The following is a 21,471-nucleotide window of genomic DNA, read 5'->3' as shown; positions in this document are numbered from 1 at the left end:
TAAGTACTGTAAGCTCTTTTATGCTTATGTGGATGATGTAGGCGGTCGAATCGTAAAATTTGAATTAAGCACATGTAGTGGTTTGTAACCACTAATTGGAATGGGCACATACCCACCCACACCCACATAGAGTGGACCCCCCTAATGACAGATATGGACAGCTTGATAGTCAAATTGTTCTATGTTATGTCAATCTGTCGCTTTCATTTCACTGACCATTTAGTGCCGCAGGGATTATAATAAAATTAAGTTTTTTGTTTTTGTTATTTAGTTTATGGTTATATGTGTATTATCCTTGTGGTAATTATCATTCTTTTGAATTAAATTACGTGAAATTTTATTTTTATCCATTTAAAACTATATTCAAAATTAGCTATTTACAAAAGTATGGATTACTAATTACTTTACAACCAAATGTGACCTTTAGTTATTTGTTATTAAATTTGCTCTTCATACTTTATTAAAAATTCCAAATATTTTGTGTATTCAATACCGCATTGCATATCCACCTTTATCTCAAAATCATTGATTTTATTTGGTTTAATTGGTGGTGATGTTTGGTGGTCATGTGAAATATTTACCATCTGCAAATATTATTTTATTTATTTACTAAATTTAACTGCGCCAAATTCTGATTCTCCATACGTGATATAATTTACAATGAAAACGACAATTCTGTATGCAAACAAACAAGAAAAAATTTAAATTTAAAAACTAAATTCAGCAAAGTCGAATCCCTTATAGCCTCTACCATTTTTACCATAAAATATATGTTTTTGTTTGCTATGTTTGAGCTAAATCATCGTATCACCACTATATAGAAGTAGGGATTCGGGATCTAGACACGGTTGCAACTCGAGCCAAAGATAATCTACAAAATTTGGAAAAATTTTACCAAAAACCTATCAAACAAAAAATCCAATTTTGCAAAATTTTATTTCTTAAAAATGTATTTCTATAGAAAAATTTTTTGTACAGAAAATAGTCCAAAAATTTTGTCAAAATTTTATTTCTATAAAAATTTCTATAAAAACGTGAAATTTTGTAAGAAAAAAAACTTGAGTTAAGTTCTTGAATTTTTAAGAAATCATAGACGATCAAAATCCTTTGTTTTAATTGGATCGATGAGGTTCATCACTTCAACTAAATTCCTGAGAAAACGAAATGTGATATCATGTGAAGTAAATTTCGATCTTTTTGATAATTGATCTAACGTAAATTCTTTTCAAAATTGAGACAACGGAACATATTGATGTAAAATTTGCATCGCAATTTCTCATCTGAGAATGAGATACCTTACATTTTGCTATAGCTCTTTTTACTTCACCTCCTAGAGCAAAATATCATTTTTGTATGGGGAAAAATAAAATTTTTACCTCAAAAATTATGTTTTCTCGCCAAACATAAAATTGTTATCGATGTCTATATACATAAGATCCGATAAAATTATATCGACAAAGACGTTACAATATGTAATTGCCAAAAAAAAAAAAAAAACATTTTGCTCTAGGAGGTGATCATATTCATTCTTTGGGTGCACTATTCTTTGATATTCAGATAGTGAAGAGAATTTAAAAAATTTTGTTGGACAATTTTACCTAGAGGGTTTACTTAAAAATTTTATGGGATACCATATAATTTGGGTCGCAAGAGGATCTTATTCCTACGATACATAAGAATTTGGTGGGCCCAACGTCGGGCGCCATTTAATATATGTAACGATCCTCCTTTTTGTACCTCCCACCTCCTAGAGAAAAATATTATTTTAGTATGGGGAAAAATAATATTTTTACCTCAAAAATTATGTTTTCTTGCCAAACATAAAATTTTTATCGATGTCTATATACGTAAGGTCCGATAAAATTATATGGATGCGACAAAGATGTTACAATATGTAATTGCCAAAAAAAAACATTTTGCTCTAGGAGGTGATCATATTCCTTCTTTGGGTGCACTATTCTTTGATATTCAGATAGAGAAGAGAATTTAAAAAAATTTGTTGGAATTGTCGACAATTTTACCTAGAGGGTTTACTTTATGGGATACCATAAAATTTGTGTGGTAAGAGGATCTTATTCCTACGATACATAAGAATTTGGTGGGCCCAACGTCGGGCGCCATTTAATATATGTAACGATCCTCCTTTTGTACCTCCCATTCTTTTTCCTAAATTAAGGTGCAGTTTTACACTGACATTATAGTGAAAATTCGGTTTCCTACGACACATACGAATGCGATCAGTTGCTAGGCCCCATGTCGGGAGCCATTTAATATAAGTAACGATCCTTCTTTCCTCACCTCTCACTCCTTGTCCTGTGTTAAGGTGCAAATATTCTTTTGCACTATACTGAAAATTCCAATTCCTACGACACATAAGGATACAACCTGTTGCTAGCCCCATGTCGGGCGCCATTAGCATATATATAACTATGCTCCTTTCCGTACCTCCCACTTTGTTTTCCAAATTAAGGTGCAGTTTTACACTGACATTAGACTGAAAATTCGAATTCCTACGACCCATAAGAATATGACCAGTTGCTAGGCCCCACGTCGGGCGCCATTTAATATATGTAACGATGTTTCTTTCCGTACCTCCCACTCCTTGTGCTGTGTTAAGGTCTAAAAATTCACTTGCACTATACTGAAAATTCGAATTCCTACGACACATAGGGATACAACCTGTTGCTAGCCCCATGTCGGGCGCCATTAGCATATATATAGCTATGCTCCTATCCATACCTCCCACTCTTTTTCCTAAATTAAGGTGCAGTTTTACACTGACATTAGACTGCAATTTCGAATTTCTACGACCCATAAGAATATGACCAGTTGCTTGGCCCCACGTCGGGCGCCATTTATGTTAATATATGTAACGATGCTTCTTTCCGTACCTCTCACTCCTTGTCCTGTAATTTATAATTCCAACGACACATAGGAATACTCTCACGTCGGGCGCCATTTAATATATGCAACAATCCTTCTTTCCCTACTTGCTTCAAAGAGCAAGAACCAAGAGCACGGCCGGCGGCATGGAGGTAGCTGAGCCCCTCGTCGGGAGCCGTTTAATATATGCAACGATGCTTCTTTCCGTACCTCCCACTCCTTGTCCTGTAAATTCTAATTCCTACGACACATAGGAATACTCTCACGTCGGGCGCCATTTAATATATGCAACAATCCTTCTTTTCCTACTTGCTTCAAAAAGAAAGAACCACCCAAGAGCACGGCCGGCGGCATGGAGGTAGCTGGGACCCACGTCGGGAGCCGTTTAATATATGTAACGATCCTCGTTTCCGTTCATGCTTCCAAAGAGCAAGAACCGCCCAAGACTGAACACTGCCGGTGGCAAGAAGGTAGCCAATATTGGAGGAAGGACTAGGGGTTCTTATGTGAATTAAAAAACATTTTTGGAAAGGCGGGTTTTTGGACATTGCGGCTTTTTAAAAATATAAAAAATCCACATTGAAGATTATTGGAAAGTTTAGTTTTGGTGAATTTTCGGCTTTAAAGTTAAATTCGACTTTTCGACTTGTTCATTAATGTTCCATTAGGCGATTTTGATTACAATTTTGATTTGATTTGTTGATTTTGATCAACATCAAAAGTCGATTGGACTGGATTAAAAAAAAAATAAAAGTAAAATCAGACGATTTTGATAACTACAGGGTCTAGGGCATGTAGGCGTCGACCAGACCCAACTCTGGCATCATTATTATTTGTTTGTAAATAAAACCACGCCACGGCAATGACTTTGATTTGGATGTTGTGATTTGTTTACGGTTCCGACTTTTGAGCCATTTACTCGCACACACACACACATACTCCACCCATACCCACACAGGTATGTGAATAGAAAAACAGCAAAAAAATTGAAATTTTCATCAAACTTGTGGGTCTTTTGAGTGAAATTGAAAAACTTTTTGGAATTAGTATTGCACAAATAAAGCAACAAAGCAGCGGTTTTTTAGAGGAAGAAACACGAAAACGATAGCATTACTGGGAATATTTGGCGAGTGGACAGCTAACAGAAAAATAAATCACTTAATTCTAAAAACAAAAAAAAAAAAAAACAAGAAAATATACAAAACGTTGATAATATTTTAATCGAAACAGAGAAATTCGAAGCAATTCTCGTCCTGGAAAAAAATCAATTACAATTCCAAAAGCCATTTGTTTACAAAGAGAATAGCAACAAATACCTTAAAGCGAAATTTTGATACGAATATATAAAACAAAAAAAATAGAAAACTCTGAAATTGCTGGTCCAACATTGTGGAGAGTTGAAAGAAAACAAACAAATCACCTCATAATTTTTCCCCGTTCTTTTACGATACAACCGTATCGAGTAGAGGCCATAAATCTTCTGCAAAACGTGTGATAGTAAAAGTGATTGATTGCTCGGAATAAATACTGAAATAGCCAAGACCAGATTAGTATTGCTTTTCGTAGTACTTCTTTGGTTCAGTTTGTGATTAACTACAAGGGGGTGATAAGAAAAAATCTAAAGCAGCTTTGTTTGCTGTTCTCAATTTCCACTGTTGATAAATCCCCCTAAGAGTCTTTAATTTTGGTGAATCGGTGAAATCAGTCACAGTTTAGCTTTTCAACGCAAAACATTGACAACGTCCGCGACCATGGCTACTCTACCCCGGGGAAGTTTGGTTTTGCCCTTGCAATTACTCTTGGCCTCATGGGGTATTCTATGTATTATGGCCACTTTACCAGTGGCCACAAAATGTGATACTTCCTATTATGAGAAATACTATTCGGCCCGAAGATTTTTACCCCTTAAAAGGACTTCCACAGTAGAGGTGACATTCACTTTGGATTTGCAGCAAGAGCCCTTGGAGGAATTCGAGAAGGTGGCCTTGGTGGGTGATAATGATCTATTGGGCTCATGGAAAGCCAATAAAGCCATTATGATGAATAGAACCTCGGTATTTGGCAAATGGGAAGCAACGCTACAAGTTCCTGTTAATACCTCATTGAACTATAGATATTTTATAGCAGCCCAGGATAAGAATAGTCCAGCCAATACACAAATCAGACGTTGGGAATCGGCCTTGAATTCTCGATCATTGTCAGTAACCACTATGGCCTTGAATCAAAGTGATAGCTTCGGTTATATCTCCTCATCCCAGCATAAGGAAATTCAACGCGGCTGGTTGAATTCCGGGCATATTGTTCAATTCAAGCTATTTCGCAGTCCTTTGAATTTGCTGGAGTTTCAGATGCGTGATCATCAACAATTGCGTATCAGAGTGACACCTGTGGATCCTCAATGGCGTAGTCCCATTACTCCCTCGGCTAGGGCCTATACGGAATATGTCCGTATGGAATATGGCAATAGTCATCTACGTACCCAACCCCAACATGGTGTCCGCTATGACGAGGATGGCATTATAATGTTTCACCACACCGTTAGTGATGTCAACACTGTGGCCTATCTCTTTGAGCTCTTGGCCGAGGATACCCATAATGATTTGGTCCGTGTGGTGGGCTATCAATATGTTCAACCGGAAATGTTAATGGGCACCGAAGGCGGCTTTGAATTATCTCTACTTTCGCCCACCTGGATGAATATCATGGGTCTGTTGAAATGCGAATATGTGGTCATGCATCCTTTGGTTAATTCTACTGTGGATTTCCGTACCAGTTTTGCGGAATATTGGCGTGGTAATTGGACGCAATTGGAAGCTGGCCACAGAGGTTTGGGAAAATCGCTTAAGGAAACCACCAATGCTGCCCCCATCATAGAAAATACGGTAGCCTCCATGATAGCCACTGGTGAAATGGGTGGAGACATTGTAGAGTTCGATGTGCAATTAACCAAAGATCTGATACCCATAATCTATCATGATTTCTTTGTCTATGTATGTATAGAGTCTAAGACTCCCACCAGCAAAGATGACCTCATAGAAGTCCTCATCAAGGATGTCACCTATGAGCAACTCAAGGATTTGACCACTTACCAAGTGGTGAGTTCGAAAATTATGGAATATCCCTCTCATAACTCTGTGGAAGATGAAAATCATCGCCTTTTCCCCACCTTTGAAGACTTTCTAACCAAGGTCAATAGATCTGTGGGTTTTGATATTGAAATCAAATGGCCTCAACTCAAGAAAAATGGAGACTGGGAGAGTCTACAAACCATAGATAAAAATGTCTATGTGGATCGCATCTTAGAGGTTATGATGAAACACGGCTGTGGCCGTCTTTCATTCTTTACCAGTTTCGATGCAGACCTTTGTTCCATGCTACGCTACAAACAGAATATGTATCCTGTTATGTTTTTATCCTCCAGCAAGGAAGCTGTCTTTATGGATCCTCGTTCCGATACCATTTATGATACCGTGAATAATGCCCAGGCTTTTGATTTGGCGGGCATAGTACCCAATGCCGTATTCATTAAAAACAATCCCGCCTGGATTGAAGTGGCCTTACAGCAACAAAAGAAAATCTTTTTGTGGGGTGGCGATTTAAAGGATCGTGATTCGATTGATTGGTTTTTATTGCAAAATCCCACCGGTGTCATCTATGATCGTATGGATCTTTATTTGCCAGCAAATCGTACGGGTGCTTTTGAAAGGGAACAAGATCTACCTGAATTCTTTGAGTTACAATGTCCACCAGCGGGTCAAGGTGGTGCCGAGAATGCGACAGTAACACAAATTCTAAGCAATGTTAATATATTGTAGACTTTGTAGATGTTTGATGTTCAAAAATTATATATATATAAAAATTTTTAATAAAATATAAAGAATTTTTCAAAAACTAAATAATAATTCTAGAATAATTTAGGACTTGCGTATGTATGAAATATTTTTTTTTTTGAATATTTGAAGTTAGTGGAGAATATTGTAGTAATTTTTGAAAACTAAATTTCTTGAATCTAAAAAAACTATGATCAATGGTAGTAGGTCCTCGTTTTTATGGATTTTTTAAATTAAACAAAAAACAAACAAAAATTTAATAATATTTTAATATATGAAAATGCTATTTAATTTTTGGAGAAGATTTTAGTTAGAAAGGAACAAATTTTGGAAAAATGAAATCTTTTTGAAGAACTCAAAATTTAAATTTATCGAGAACAAAGTTTTAAAAATAAATTTCTATATAACCAAGTTATATAGACTGTGGAAACTACCTTCCCAACACCTCTATTTTATTTACTTGTTATTTTAAAATATTAAATAATCTAAGCATGCTTTGGATTTTGTGAAAAAATGATTTGTAATTTTTTTTAAATAAAATTTTTTATTTTGGTTTTGAAATTGTGGGAAATTGGAAATACATTACTTTTATTTAAATTGTAGAAAATACCTACAAGACATTTCTTACAATTTAATGTTTTAGTTAAGTTAAAAATTTCATTTTTTTGGATAGTTTTTAAGAAAGCCTTTGAAAATTCAAACTGAATTGGCACTGTGGAATTTTTTGAAAAACAAAAAAAAAATAATTTTTATACAAAACTACAATTTAGTGGTACAATTAGTACAATTTATATTTTTGGAATAAGTTAAAAGGTGAAAAATTATTTGGGAAGATTTTAATTGGAAAGAAACACATTTTAGAAATATTTTTTTTTACAATTTAATGTTTTAGATAAGATAAAAATTTGTTATACTATTTTATTTTTTTGATAGGTTTTGGTAATGCCTTTGAAAATGTGGCATTTTTAGAAAAAAAATTAAAAATTATTTTGTAGTGGCAAATTTTATATTTTTGAAATAAGTTTAAATGTGGAGAATGATTGGCGAAAAATTACATGAGGGAAGAGTTTAAAATTTTTTATAAAAAAAATTGTAGCTATATGAAAAGATGGTGCACAGTGGGAGTAAAGATGATTCAAATTGTAAGAGGAAAAATCCAAAATGTTTTCTCCATAAGAAGTTAGCATAAAGGGCCCAACATTGAGTTATCTATCCCAGCCAGATCTATACTAAAGGCTGTGGAAAAGTTCATTCCCCCGAACTAAAACATGTACAGCCTAGGCGTGTATATAGATTTGTATCTGGCGTTTTCTTTTCAATAGTTCTATTGATAAAGTTCCTTAATCTATATCTGTCCATAAAGCTCGAAAAATAAATATTTGTAAATTAAAAAAATTTAGTTTGGTATGTATTTAACTTATTGAGTAAAATTAAACCATAGAGAAAGTGAAAAATTTTTTATAAATATTGAAAAAAAAAATATCTTTTTTTTTGAAAAAAAAAATATGCTTTAAATTTTTCAATATTTGAAAATATTTTTCGTAAAATTAAACAGTTTTTGAAGAACTTGGTTATGTTTGGAATATTGTGTTTTTTGAATAAGTAAAAAAAATTAGAAGTACTCCGCAAAAAATGTTCATGTTATTCTAAAAACACTTTAAAAAATGACCCTGAGGAAATATGCGCCAAAAGATCTCCTTTATTTTAACCCAGAAAGTTGTTTTAATTAAAATTTTTATAGCAAAGTATTTTATATTTTTAAGGAATGATTTTTATACCCATCACCATGGGGGGGTCGATATTAACTTAGTCATTCCGTTTGTAACACATCCAAATATTAGTCTAAGACCCCATAAAGTACATATATAGGTTAGGTTAGGTATAATTGCAGCCCGATATTTCAGGCTCACATAGACTATTCAGTCCATTGCGATACAACAGTGTGGAACTTCTCTCTTGTCACTTAGTGCTGCCCGATTCTATGTTGAGCTCAATGACAAGGCACCTCATTTTTATAGCCGATTCCGAACGGCGTTCCACATTGCAGTGAAACCACTTAGAGAAGCTTTGAAGCTTAGGGGGGTTAACATTGAAATATTGGTCTAAGACCCCTTAAAGTGCATATATAGATTAGGTTAGGTATAGTGGCAGCCCGATATTTCAGACTCACTTAGACTATTCAGTCCATTGTGATACCACAGTGGTGAACTTCTCCCTTATCACTGAGTGCTGCCCGATTCTATGTTGAGCTCAATGACAAGGGACCTCATTTTTATAGCCGAGTCCGAACGGCGTTCCACATTGCAGTGAAACCACTTAGAGAAGCTTTGAAACCCTCAGAAATGTCACCAGCATTACTGGGGTGGGATAATCCACCGCTGAAAAACTTTTTGGTGTTTGGTCCAAACTGGGTTTGAACCCTCGACCCTGTGTATGCAAGGTGGGCATGCTAACCATTGCACCACCGTGGCTCCCCAAAGTACATATATAGTCTGTGTCGTGGTGAAATTCTGAGTCCATCTATCTCCCTCCGTCCGTCCGGCTGTTGAAATCACGCCAACTTCCGAACGAGACAAGCTGTCGATGTCCGTCCGTCCGTCTGTTGAAATCACGCCAACTTCCGAAGGCACAATTAGTTGTTATTGATATAGGTCGGATGATATTGCTAATGGGTCATATCGGATCACTTTTACGTATAGCCCCCATATAAACCGTTCCCCAGATTTTGCTTGCGGATCTTCATGGAGAAGCAAATTTCATTCGATCAGGTTGAAATTTAGTAGGTGGTGTTAGTATATGGTCTCCAATACCCATGCAAAAATTGATCCATATCGTAATTATATATAGCCCCGATATATACCGATTCCCAGATTTTGCTTGCGGATCCTCTTGAAGGAGCAAAATTTAACCGATCTGGTTGAGATTTAGTACGTGGTGTTAGTAGCCTCTTGAAGGAGCAAATTTCATCCGAAAAGGTGGAAATTTGGTCTGTTGTTTTAAAGGGTGATACGGTCAAAATTTGGTCAAGGGAAAACGCGTGTAAATCGGTGAAATCGTTTATTTAAAAAATCAAATTAAATTTCTTTTTCAAGTTCAATTAGTATAAAATTCAGGAAAAATATTGAGTTAGGCTTTCGCTATTCCAAATCCGAATTGCCGGGCCTCACGCTTGACACCTGCCATCAGATTTTGTACAGCCACCTTGTCCACCTTCTTCGCCGCAGAAAGCCAGTTTGCCTTGAACTGCTGCTCGTCCTTAGCAGTTTTTTGGTCTTCTTTAGGTTCCGCTTGACAATAGCCCAGTATTTCTCAATTGGACGGAGCTCTGGCGTGTTGGGAGGGTTCTTGTCCTTGGGAACCACCTGCACGTTGTTGGCGGCGTACCACTCCATGGCCTTTTTACCGTAATGGCAAGATGCCAAATCCGGCCAAAACAGTACGGAACAACCGTGTTTCTTCAGGAAAGGCAGCAGACGTTTATTCAAACACTCTTTCACGTAAATTTCTTGGTTGACAGTCCCGGAAGCTATGAAAATGCTGCTTTTCAAGCCACAGGTACAGATGGCTTGCCAAACCAGATATTTCTTTGCGAACTTTGACAGTTTTATGTGCTTGAAAATATCTGCTACCTTTCCCCTTCCTTTTGCCGTATAAAACTCCTGTCCCGGAAGCTGCTTGTAGTCGGCTTTGACGTAGGTTTCGTCGTCCATTACCACGCAGTCAAACTTCGTCAGCATCGTCGTGTACAGCCTCCGGGATCGCGCTTTGGCCGTGATAAACAAAATTATCATCGCGTAAGTCGATAGTCCGGCTCGTTTTTTGGCTCGATGCACGGTTGTAGACGATACACCCAGCTTATTTGCGGCATCTCGGAGAGAGAGGTTAGGGTTTCGCTTGAAACTACCGGAAACTCTCTTTGTCATATCAGCGGCTTCCAGTTTTCGATTTTCCCCCGATCCTGACTTCCTGGCTGTCGACAAACGTTCCCCAAACACTTTAATTACATTTGTAACGGTTGATTTGGCAACTTTTAGCGATTTTGCCAGTGCGAGTAGCTCGGATTTTCGCGATGCGCGAGCAAAATTTTGATACGCTGCTCTTCTTGCTTGGACGGCATTTTGACAATTGAAGAGTGAATACCAAAATCAAAATAGGAGCAACATTCTACACACACACACACCTTCAAAATGAGGGGTGTTCAGGTTTTTTAAATGCAAAATTGAAAGAAATACGTCAAGTTTATATTGACCAAATTTTGACCGTATCACCCTATAGTAGCCTCTTGAAGGAGTAGATTTCATCCGAAAAGGTGGAAATTTGGTCTGTTGTGTTAGTACATGGCCTCTAATAAGCATGTAAAATTTGGTCCATAATTATATATATAGCCTCCGCAGCCTCTTGGAGGAGTAAATTTCATCCTCTCATGTTGAAATTTTGTACGTTGTGTTAGGGCGTTTTCGCTGCGCAAAAATATGTTGCCTTGGTGTTACACTACTTTTTTCCTCATTGTATTTTCGACCAAACGATAGTATCATTCCAAAATTAGTGTTAAGTCATAGTATTATGAGGGATACAGGATGCAAAATCGATGAAAGGTCACTAATATTTTGCATTCAATTTCGAGAATGTTGCATCATTTTTCCCAATAGATATCACCATTAGTATATGACCTCTAACAACCATGCAAAAATCGTTTATATCGGTCCATAATTATATCTAGCTCCTATATAGACTTTCCCCAGATTTGACCTGTGCAGCCTCTTAAAGTAGCAAATTCCATACGATTCGGGTGGAAATTGGTCCATTTCAGCTTATTATTATTATAGTATTAGTAGAAGTTTCTACACAATCCATGGTGAAGGTTCCATAAGATTTGGCCTGGCTGAACTTACGGCCGTATATACTTATTAACTTTTCTAAAAATTTCCCATTTTGTTATAAAAAAATTTTCTGAAAATTCAATTATCATAGGAATTTTTCTAAAAACTTCATTTCGATAGGAAATTTTCTAAAAACTTCATTTTTATTGGAAACTTTTTTGAAATTTCATTTGTATAGGAGACTTATGAAAATTTTGATTAAAAATTTTCTGAAAATTACATTTTTCCCTCAGTTATTTATGTGTTTTCTTACCAAGCATATTCCAAGACTCTTAAAGTATTTGTTCATTCCGTTTCTTTTGCAGTGAGTGCTACCCAAATATATCCTCCGAAAAGCAGAAAGCCAGTAAAAGTTGTTACATTGAAGAATATCCCATTGCTATATTGGTTAATTTTTTTTTGGCCTTTTAATCTAACATTTTGCTACGTATCATCTTGTCTTCCTTTGCTATGGCTAATTGATGTTTCAAATACAAGTTCCAGAGGATTGGATTTTTTTTAATTTTTCGCTTTGCTTTGTATGGGAGTTTATCGTTTTTTTACAAAAAGCTTGATTCAGTATAAAGCATCTTTTATGTTCACTTCCTGGAAATTTGGCAATTAAACCTTTAATGGTGTTTGTTTTTTTTTTCAAGCTATTAATCATTTCTAAATTCCAAGTACGAAACTTTGGCTCGATTTTAAAGGTTTGCGACCATTATGGTCGTTGTGGCTATGAACACTTTGGAAAACGTTCAATCATTAACTTAATTTGCCAAATGCATGTAGGTTTGAGTGGACTGAGTAGATTGCTTTTGTTGCAGAGCACATTTTCGACCTAAAAGGGACAATAGTAAAACAATGCATATGGCTATGGAAGAGAAAATGTTTCCATTTCAAATAGATTCTAAGTATTGGCATTGTTTCTTAATATTGAGCTAGGAAATTAAAGCATACTTTTAGGAGCTTTCGAATATGTTTTATGCAGGCATGATAAATGGTTATAGTCTTAAGAATTTCCTGCTAACATTTGATTGTATCATTGACGTAAGAAGCAACTCAATAAAAATAATTACCAATTAAAATAATGGTTTTTGAAAAAAAAATTGTGAGATTTCTAAAAGAAATGAATACATATATAGGCTTTGGGATATTTTTGTGTGTTGTAACCGCCTAAAGGTAGGCAATATTTAATTATTAGCTTCTTCCTTTTTCACCTTTTCGTCGAACTCATTATAATCGATCTCCATATTAGATTTCTTATAACTTTGAAATTAATTATAAAAAAAGCTTATTGCAAAATATACTTAAAGAAATTTATTCATCTAAACTTTTAATTTAACTTAATGGCATATGTTACAAAAAATAGATTTTATTTTTTCTTACCCATAAAGAATAGAAGTAATGTGAAAAATAAGGACTTTTTAATACATTAAATTTTTATGGTATATCTCCAGAGTAGTTAACGAACCAAATAGGTAAACCTTAGCCACATTCTATACCGCCTTGTCTGCTATTTCCAGGCACCATAATCCATTTCAAGCCACAAAACTAATTTTCAATTTAAACATTATTACCCATTTCGATTTGTTCGACCTGTTCTCATTTTCTTGCAATATCCAACACAAAGCCCATATCCCCTAAACCACTATCTGGAGGAAAAAATGTTGACGCTTCAAAAAAAAAATGAAAAGTAGTACTAAAGGAGCAACACAGCTTTTAGGATAACTACGTTTATGATGATATTGTCTGGGTTTTCCTTGGTGCACGTTTTATGTTCCCCCTTTAGTTTTTGCTGCTACCTGCCAGAGCCATCATCTGGATGTTTATGTTTGTGTGTGTGTATGTGTCTGAATATGTGTGAGTATAATACGAAATAAGGATTAACCTTAATACTGTACATAATTTTGAAAAGGATTCTTGTTTTTTTCCTTGTATACCTCTTGCAAAATAGTTTCCTCTTGTCGTCGAATACTTTGGTAAGTACCATTCACCCATTCATGATGTAAGTCATTCTTAATCCATGGCATTACTAAAACTCACCTGCCATGTAACCATGTACTACATTTTACATGCATTTTGGGAATGGAATTTGTGATCTGGATATAAGCAATTTTAAGCAGATGGTTAGGTACTACTTGTGTAGCTTATAATCGGAAGGATTAGTAATTTGATTTGTTAACAGATGAATATTACAAACTGAAATTAATTAATAGAGTTCTAAAGACAAGGAAATGGCAAATTTCGTTTAAATAGGATTTTTGGGAAATTTCAAATTTCCAGATACACAAAATTAAATAAAACAAAAATTTTTTTATACGAAATAAAAAAATATATACTAGAAATTCTAATGCTATAATTTTAATAGAAGGTCTTGTAAATTTTTAAAATAAACAAATGAAAATAAAAAAGAAATCACTTTTATATTGGAAAAATTTCTTTTCTAAAATATCAAGAACTTTTCTAAAAATGTCCTCTTATAAATTTTATTCTAAAAATTTCCCTTTTATAAACAATTTTTTGAAAATTTAATTTTCAGTAAATTATTTTTTTTTTGAAAATTTCATTTCTATAGACATTTTTTTGAAAATTTCACTTCCATAGGAAATTTTCTGAAAATGTCTTTTCTATAGAAAATTTTGTGATGTTTTCCTAGGATTTTTTTTTTAAATTTCTATTCCATAGAAAATTTTCTGAAAATGCAATTTCTATAGGGAATTTTTGGAAAATTTAATATCGATGGGAAATGTTTTTAAATTTTTTCAGAAAATTTCATTTCTGCTGGAAATTTTCTGATAATTTCATTTTCTTAGATTTTTTTCTGAAAATTTCATTTCAATAGAAGTTATTTTTTTAGTTCTATATGAAATTTTTTGAAAATGTTGGGTTTTGTAAAAACTTTTCTGAAAATTTCATTTCCATAGGAAATTTTCGAAAAATTTAATTTCTAAAGGAAATTTTCGTAAAATTTAGTTACTATAGGAAAATTTCTTCTAAAGGAAATTTTCGGGAAATTTTATTTCTATAGGATATGTTTTGAAAATGTTCATTTCCATAGGAAACTCTCTTCTGGAAATTTCTTATCCATTGAAAGTTTTCTAAAAAATTTTTTACCCAAAGGAAATTTTCTGAAAATTTCATTACTATAGACATTTTTTGAAAACTTCATTTTTATAGATTTTTTAAATTTCATTTCTACAGGAAACTCTCTGAAAATTTCTTGTACATAGGAAATTTTCTGAAAATTTCTTTTCCATAGGAAATTTTCTGAAAAATTCATTTCTATAGGAAATTCTCTCAAAATTTCTCTTCCATAAGAAAATTTTTGAAAAGTTCTATTCCTAGGAATTTTTTTTTTTTTTAATATCTATTCCAAAGGAAATTTTCTGAAAATGCAATTTCTATAGGAATTTTTTTAAAAATTTAATTTCTATAGGAAATTTTTCAGAAAATTTCATTTCTGTTGACAATTTTGGGATAATTTCATTTCCTTAGATTTTTTTTGCAAATTTCATTTCTATAGAAGTTTTTTCTTTTTTTTTTTAATTTTAGTTCTGTATGAAATTTTTTGAAAATATTGGTTTTTATAAAAAGTTTCCTGAAAATTTCTTTTCCATAGAAAATATTTCTCTTTTATAAAGAATTTTCTGAAAATTTCATTTAGAAAAGAAAGGTTTGGAAAATTTAATTGCTATAGGAAATTTTCGGAAAATTTAATATCGATGGGAAAATTTTTTCTAAAGGAAATTTTCGGAAATTTTCTGTCAAAGGAAATTTTTGAAAAATTTTATTTCTATAGGAAATTTTCGGAAAATGTGATTTGAGATTTTTTTTGAAAGTTTTTATGTTTATAAACAGTTTTCTGAAAATTTCTTACCTTAGGAAATTTTCTGAAAATTTAATTTCTATAAGAAAAAATTCTGAAAATCTCATTTCTATAGGTTTTTTGAAAATTTTGATGTTTTTAAACAGTTTTCTGAAAATTTCTTACCCATAGAAAAATTTAATTTCTATATCACAATTTTCTGAAAATTTTATTTCTATAGAAAAATTAATTTCTACAGGAAGCTCTCTGAAATTTTTTCCATAGGAAAGTTTCTAAAAATGTTTTTCCTGGGGAATTTTTTGAAAATATCTATTTCAAAGGAAATTTTGTGAAAATGCAATTTCTATAGGGAAAATTTGGAAAATTTAATTTCTATAGAAAATTTTTCAAAAAATTTAATACAATATATAGAACTAAAATTTTATAAAAAAACTTCTAAAAAAATGAAATTTTCAAAAAAATTCATTTGTGTTGGAAATTTTCTGATAATTTCATTTCCTTAGAAATTTTTCTGAAAATTTCATTTTGATAGAAGTTTTTTATAAAATTTTAGTTCTATATATTCTTTTATTATTATTATTATTTTCCTATTATTTTCTGAAAATTTCTTCTCGATAGAAAAAAATTTCCTTTTATAAAAAATTTTCTGAAAATTTCATTTCTATAGGAAATTTTCAAAAATTTTATTGTCTATAGAAAATTTTCGTAAAATTTAGTTTTTATGGGAAAATACCATCTAAAGGAAAATTTTATTTCTATAGGAAATGTTCTGAAAACTCGATTTTTTTCTAAAAATATTCTTATCCAAAGGAAATTTTCTGAAAACTTCATTTTTATAGGAATATTTTCTGAAAATTTCATTTTTATAGAAGTTTTTTTTTATAAAATGTTAGATCTATATATTCTTTTATTATTATTATTTTCAGAAAATTTCTTATCCATAGAAAAAAAATTCCCTTTTATAAAAAATTTTCTGAAAATTTCATTTCTATAGGAAATTTTCTATAGAAAATTTTCGTAAAATTTAGTTTTTATAGGAAAATACCTTCTAAAGGAAAATTTTATTTCTATAGGAAATGTTCTGAAAATTCTATTTTTTTTCTAAAAATATTCTTATCTATAAGAAATTTTCTAAAAATATTCTTATCCAAAGGAAATTTTCTGAAAATTTCATTTTGATAGGAATATTTTCTGAAAATTTCATTTCTAAAGAATTTTTTTTTAATTTTAGTTCTTTATAAAATGTTTTAAAAATGTTTCTTTTCCATAGAAAAAATTTCCCTTTTATAAAAAATCTTCTGAAAATTTAATTTCGGAAAATTTTATTTCCATAGGAAATTTTTGGAAAACTTAATTTCTATAGGAAATTTTCGGATTTTTTTATTTTATTTTTTTTTTATCCAAAGGGAAAATTTCGGAAAATTTAATTTGTATAGGAACATTTTCTGAAAATTTCATTTTTATCGAAAAGTTTTGATTTCTATAGGAAACTCTCTCAAATTTCTTTTCCATAAGAAATTTTGTCAAAAGTTATTTTCCTAAGATTTTTTTTTTGAAAATTTCATTTCTATAGATTTTTTTAATTTTAATTCTATATGTTTTTTTAATGTTGGTTTTTATAAAATGTTTTCTGAAAATTTCTTTTCCATAGAAAAAAATTCCCTTTTGTAAACAAATATTCTGAAAATTTCATTTCAATAGGAAAATTTTATTTCTATAGGAAATTTTCTTAAAATTTTGTTTCTATAGGAAAATTTCTTCGAAAAGAAATTTTTATTTCTATAGGTTTTTTTTTGAAAATTTGATTTGAAATTTCTTAAAAATATTGATGTTTATAAACTAAGTTCTGTAGGAATTTTCTGAATATTTCATTTTCATAGGCAATTTTCTGATAATTTCATTTTCTTAGATTTTTTTCTGAAAATTTCATTTCAATAGAAGTTATTTTTTTAGTTCTATATGAAATTTTTTGAAAATGTTGGGTTTTGTAAAAACTTTTCTGAAAATTTCATTTCCATAGGAAATTTTCGGAAAATTTAATTTCTAAAGGAAATTTTCGTAAAATTTAGTTACTATAGGAAATTTTCTTCTAAAGGAAATTTTCGGGAAATTTTATTTCTATAGGATATGTTTTGAAAATGTTCATTTCCATAGGAAACTCTCTTCTGGAAATTTCTTATCCATTGAAAGTTTTCTAAAAAATTTTTTACCCAAAGGAAATTTTCTGAAAATTTCATTACTATAGACATTTTTTGAAAACTTCATTTTTATAGATTTTTTTTAATTTCATTTCTACAGGAAACTCTCTGAAAATTTCTTGTACATAGGAAATTTTCTGAAAATTTCTTTTCCATAGGAAATTTTCTGAAAAATTAATTTCTATAGGAAATTCTCTCAAAATTTCTCTTCCATAAGAAAATTTTTGAAAAGTTCTATTCCTAGGAATTTTTTTTTTGAAAATATCTATTCCAAAGGAAATTTTCTGAAAATGCAATTTCTATAGGAATTTTTTTAAAAATTTAATTTCTATAGGAAATTTTTCAGAAAATTTCATTTCTGTTGACAATTTTGGGATAATTTCATTTCCTTATTTCATTTCTATAGAAGTTTTTTCTTTTTTTTTTAATTTTAGTTCTGTATGAAATTTTTTGAAAATATTGGTCCATAGAAAATATTTCTCTTTTATAAAGAATTTTCTGAAAATTTCATTTAGAAAAGAAAGGTTTGGAAAATTTAGTTGCTATAGGAAATTTTCGGAAAATTTAATATCGATGGGAAAATTTTTTCTAAAGGAAATTTTCGGAAATTTTCTGTCAAAGGAAATTTTTGAAAAATTTTATTTCTATAGGAAATTTTCGGAAAATGTGATTTGAGATTTTTTTGAAAATTTTTATGTTTATAAACAGTTTTCTGAAAATTTCTTACCTTAGGAAATTTTCTGAAAATTTAATTTCTATAAGAAAAAATTCTGAAAATCTCATTTGTATAGATTTTTTGAAAATTTTGATGTTTTTAAACAGTTTTCTGAAAATTTCTTACCCATAGAAAACTTTAATTTCTATATCACAATTTTCTGAAAATTTTATTTCTATAGAAAATTTAATTTCTACAGGAAGCTCTCTGAAATTTTTTCCATAGGAAAGTTTCTAAAAATGTTTTTCCTGGGGAATTTTTTGAAAATATCTATTTCAAAGGAAATTTTGTGAAAATGCAATTTCTATAGGGAAAATTTGGAAAATTTAATTTATATAGAAAATTTTTCAAAAAATTTAATACAATATATAGAACTAAAATTTTATAAAAAAACTTCTAAAAAAATGAAATTTTCAAAAAAATTCATTTGTGTTGGAAATTTTCTGATAATTTCATTTCCTTAGAAATTTTTCTGAAAATTTCATTTTGATAGAAGTTTTTTATAAAATTTTAGTTCTATATATTCTTTTATTATTATTATTATTTTCCTATTATTTTCTGAAAATTTCTTCTCGATAGAAAAAAAATTCCTTTTATAAAAAATTTTCTGAAAATTTCATTTCTATAGGAAATTTTCAAAAATTTCATTGTCTATAGAAAATTTTCGTAAAATTTAGTTTTTATGGGAAAATACCATCTAAAGGAAAATTTTATTTCTATAGGAAATGTTCTGAAAACTCGATTTTTTTCTAAAAATATTCTTATCCAAAGGAAATTTTCTGAAAACTTCATTTTTATAGGAATATTTTCTGAAAATTTCATTTTTATAGAAGTTTTTTTTTATAAAATGTTAGTTCTATATATTCTTTTATTATTATTATTATTATTATTATTATTATTATTATTATTATTATTATTATTATTATTATTATTATTATTATTATTATTATTATTATTATTATTATTATTATTATTATTATTATTATTATTATTATTATTATTATTATTATTATTATTATTATTATTATTATTATTATTATTATTATTATTATTATTATTATTATTATTATTATTATTATTATTATTATTATTATTATTATTATTATTATTATTATTATTATTATTATTATTATTATTATTATTATTATTATTATTATTATTATTATTATTATTATTATTATTATTATTATTATTATTATTATTATTATTATTATTATTATTATTATTATTATTATTATTATTATTATTATTATTATTATTATTATTATTATTATTATTATTATTATTATTATTATTATTATTATTATTATTATTATTATTATTATTATTATTATTATTATTATTATTATTATTATTATTATTATTATTATTATTATTATTATTATTATTATTATTATTATTATTATTATTATTATTATTATTATTATTATTATTATTATTATTATTATTATTATTATTATTATTATTATTATTATTATTATTATTATTATTATTATTATTATTATTATTATTATTATTATTATTATTATTATTATTATTATTATTATTATTATTATTATTATTATTATTATTATTATTATTATTATTATTATTATTATTATTATTATTATTATTATTATTATTATTATTATTATTATTATTATTATTATTATTATTATTATTATTATTATTATTATTATTATTATTATTATTATTATTATTATTATTATTATTATTATTATTATTATTATTATTATTATTATTATTATTATTATTATTATTATTATTATTATTATTATTATTATTATTATTATTATTATTATTATTATTATTATTATTATTATTATTATTATTATTATTATTATTATTATTATTATTATTATTATTATTATTATTATTATTATTATTATTATTATTATTATTATTATTATTATTATTATTATTATTATTATTATTATTATTATTATTATTATTATTATATTATTATTATTATTATTATTATTATTATTATTATTATTATTATTATTATTATTATTATTATTATTATTATTATTATTATTATTATTATTATTATTATTATTATTATTATTATTATTATTATTATTATTATTATTATTATTATTATTATTATTATTATTATTATTATTATTATTATTATTATTATTATTATTATTATTATTATTATTATTATTATTATTATTATTATATTATTATTATTATTATTATTATTATTATTATTATTATTATTATTATTATTATTATTATTATTATTATTATTATTATTATTATTATTATTATTATTATTATTATTATTATTATTATTATTATTATTATTATTATTATTATTATTATTATTATTATTATTATTATTATTATTATTATTATTATTATTATTATTATTATTATTATTATTATTATTATTATTATTATTATTATTATTATTATTATTATTATTATTATTATTATTATTATTATTATTATTTGTTGTAATAACGAAGCAGATCCACTTTGTTAGTTTTAAGTACTTTATGTTTTTGTTTGAATCACTATAGCGTTGAATTTCAAATATTGCTTTTCATGTATATGTCAAATATTCAATATACACATTTTTCATTCTCATATTTAAACTTCAATAAAATAACTTATATTCCAACTGCCGTTTAAACATTTTAATAGGTTATGGACCCAGAAAGGCAAGATTAATTGGAATTGTGTAATAATAAGAAAGCGGAAAACGCGAAGTTATTTTAAATCGTCTAATCGCGAAGTTTTGTTGTTTAAATTGAGAAAATGGCTGGTGTAGTCCGTATAGAGCCGTTGAACGCGGAAAACTATGACACGTGGAAAATGCAAATGCGAGCAATTTTAATCAAAAATGATTTGTGGTCATACGTGGATGAAAGTACTACATGTCCAGCGGATGCTGTAGAAGAAGCCAAATGGAAAAGGCAAGATCAGAAAGCAGCAGGATCAGAAAGCAGCAGCGGATATAACTCTTGCGTTGAGTTCTTCCGAATTGGGGCTAATTACAGAATGTCAAACAGCAAGACAAATATGGTTAAGGCTGGAAGCTACATATCAGTCGAAAGGTCCAGCGAGAAAGGCAACTTTACTAAAGAAAGTCGCATTATCTCGGATGCGTGAAAATGATAAAGTTCGGGAACATCTTAATGAATTTTTT

The 21,471-nt window shown here is 28.9% G+C and overlaps 2 protein-coding genes across 2 annotated transcripts in view; one reads left to right on the top strand and one right to left on the bottom strand.

Annotated features, from left to right (window-relative positions):
• Window positions 1–21,471, bottom strand: part of ktub (Tub domain-containing protein ktub) — a 216,137-nt gene that overhangs the window by 20,650 nt on the left and 174,016 nt on the right. The window lies entirely within an intron of this gene.
• Window positions 3,966–6,785, top strand: LOC142238233 (glycerophosphocholine phosphodiesterase GPCPD1). Its single transcript, XM_075309825.1, has one exon. It carries the CDS (start codon window positions 4,635–4,637, stop codon window positions 6,696–6,698), a length of 2,064 nt encoding a protein of 687 aa, XP_075165940.1. The 5' UTR covers window positions 3,966–4,634; the 3' UTR covers window positions 6,699–6,785.

This window comes from Haematobia irritans, chromosome 5 (assembly GCF_050003625.1).
Source record: "Haematobia irritans isolate KBUSLIRL chromosome 5, ASM5000362v1, whole genome shotgun sequence".
NCBI classification, from domain to species: Eukaryota; Metazoa; Arthropoda; class Insecta; order Diptera; family Muscidae; genus Haematobia; species Haematobia irritans.
Note: the sequence above shows the minus strand (reverse complement) of the source record. Positions and strands in the feature narration are given on the sequence as shown.

Bases quoted from the DNA above. Each gene is read 5' to 3' on its own strand.
- LOC142238233 (XM_075309825.1), top strand. From the start codon at position 4,635: ATGGCTACTCTACCCCGGGGAAGTTTGGTTTTGCCCTTGCAATTACTC.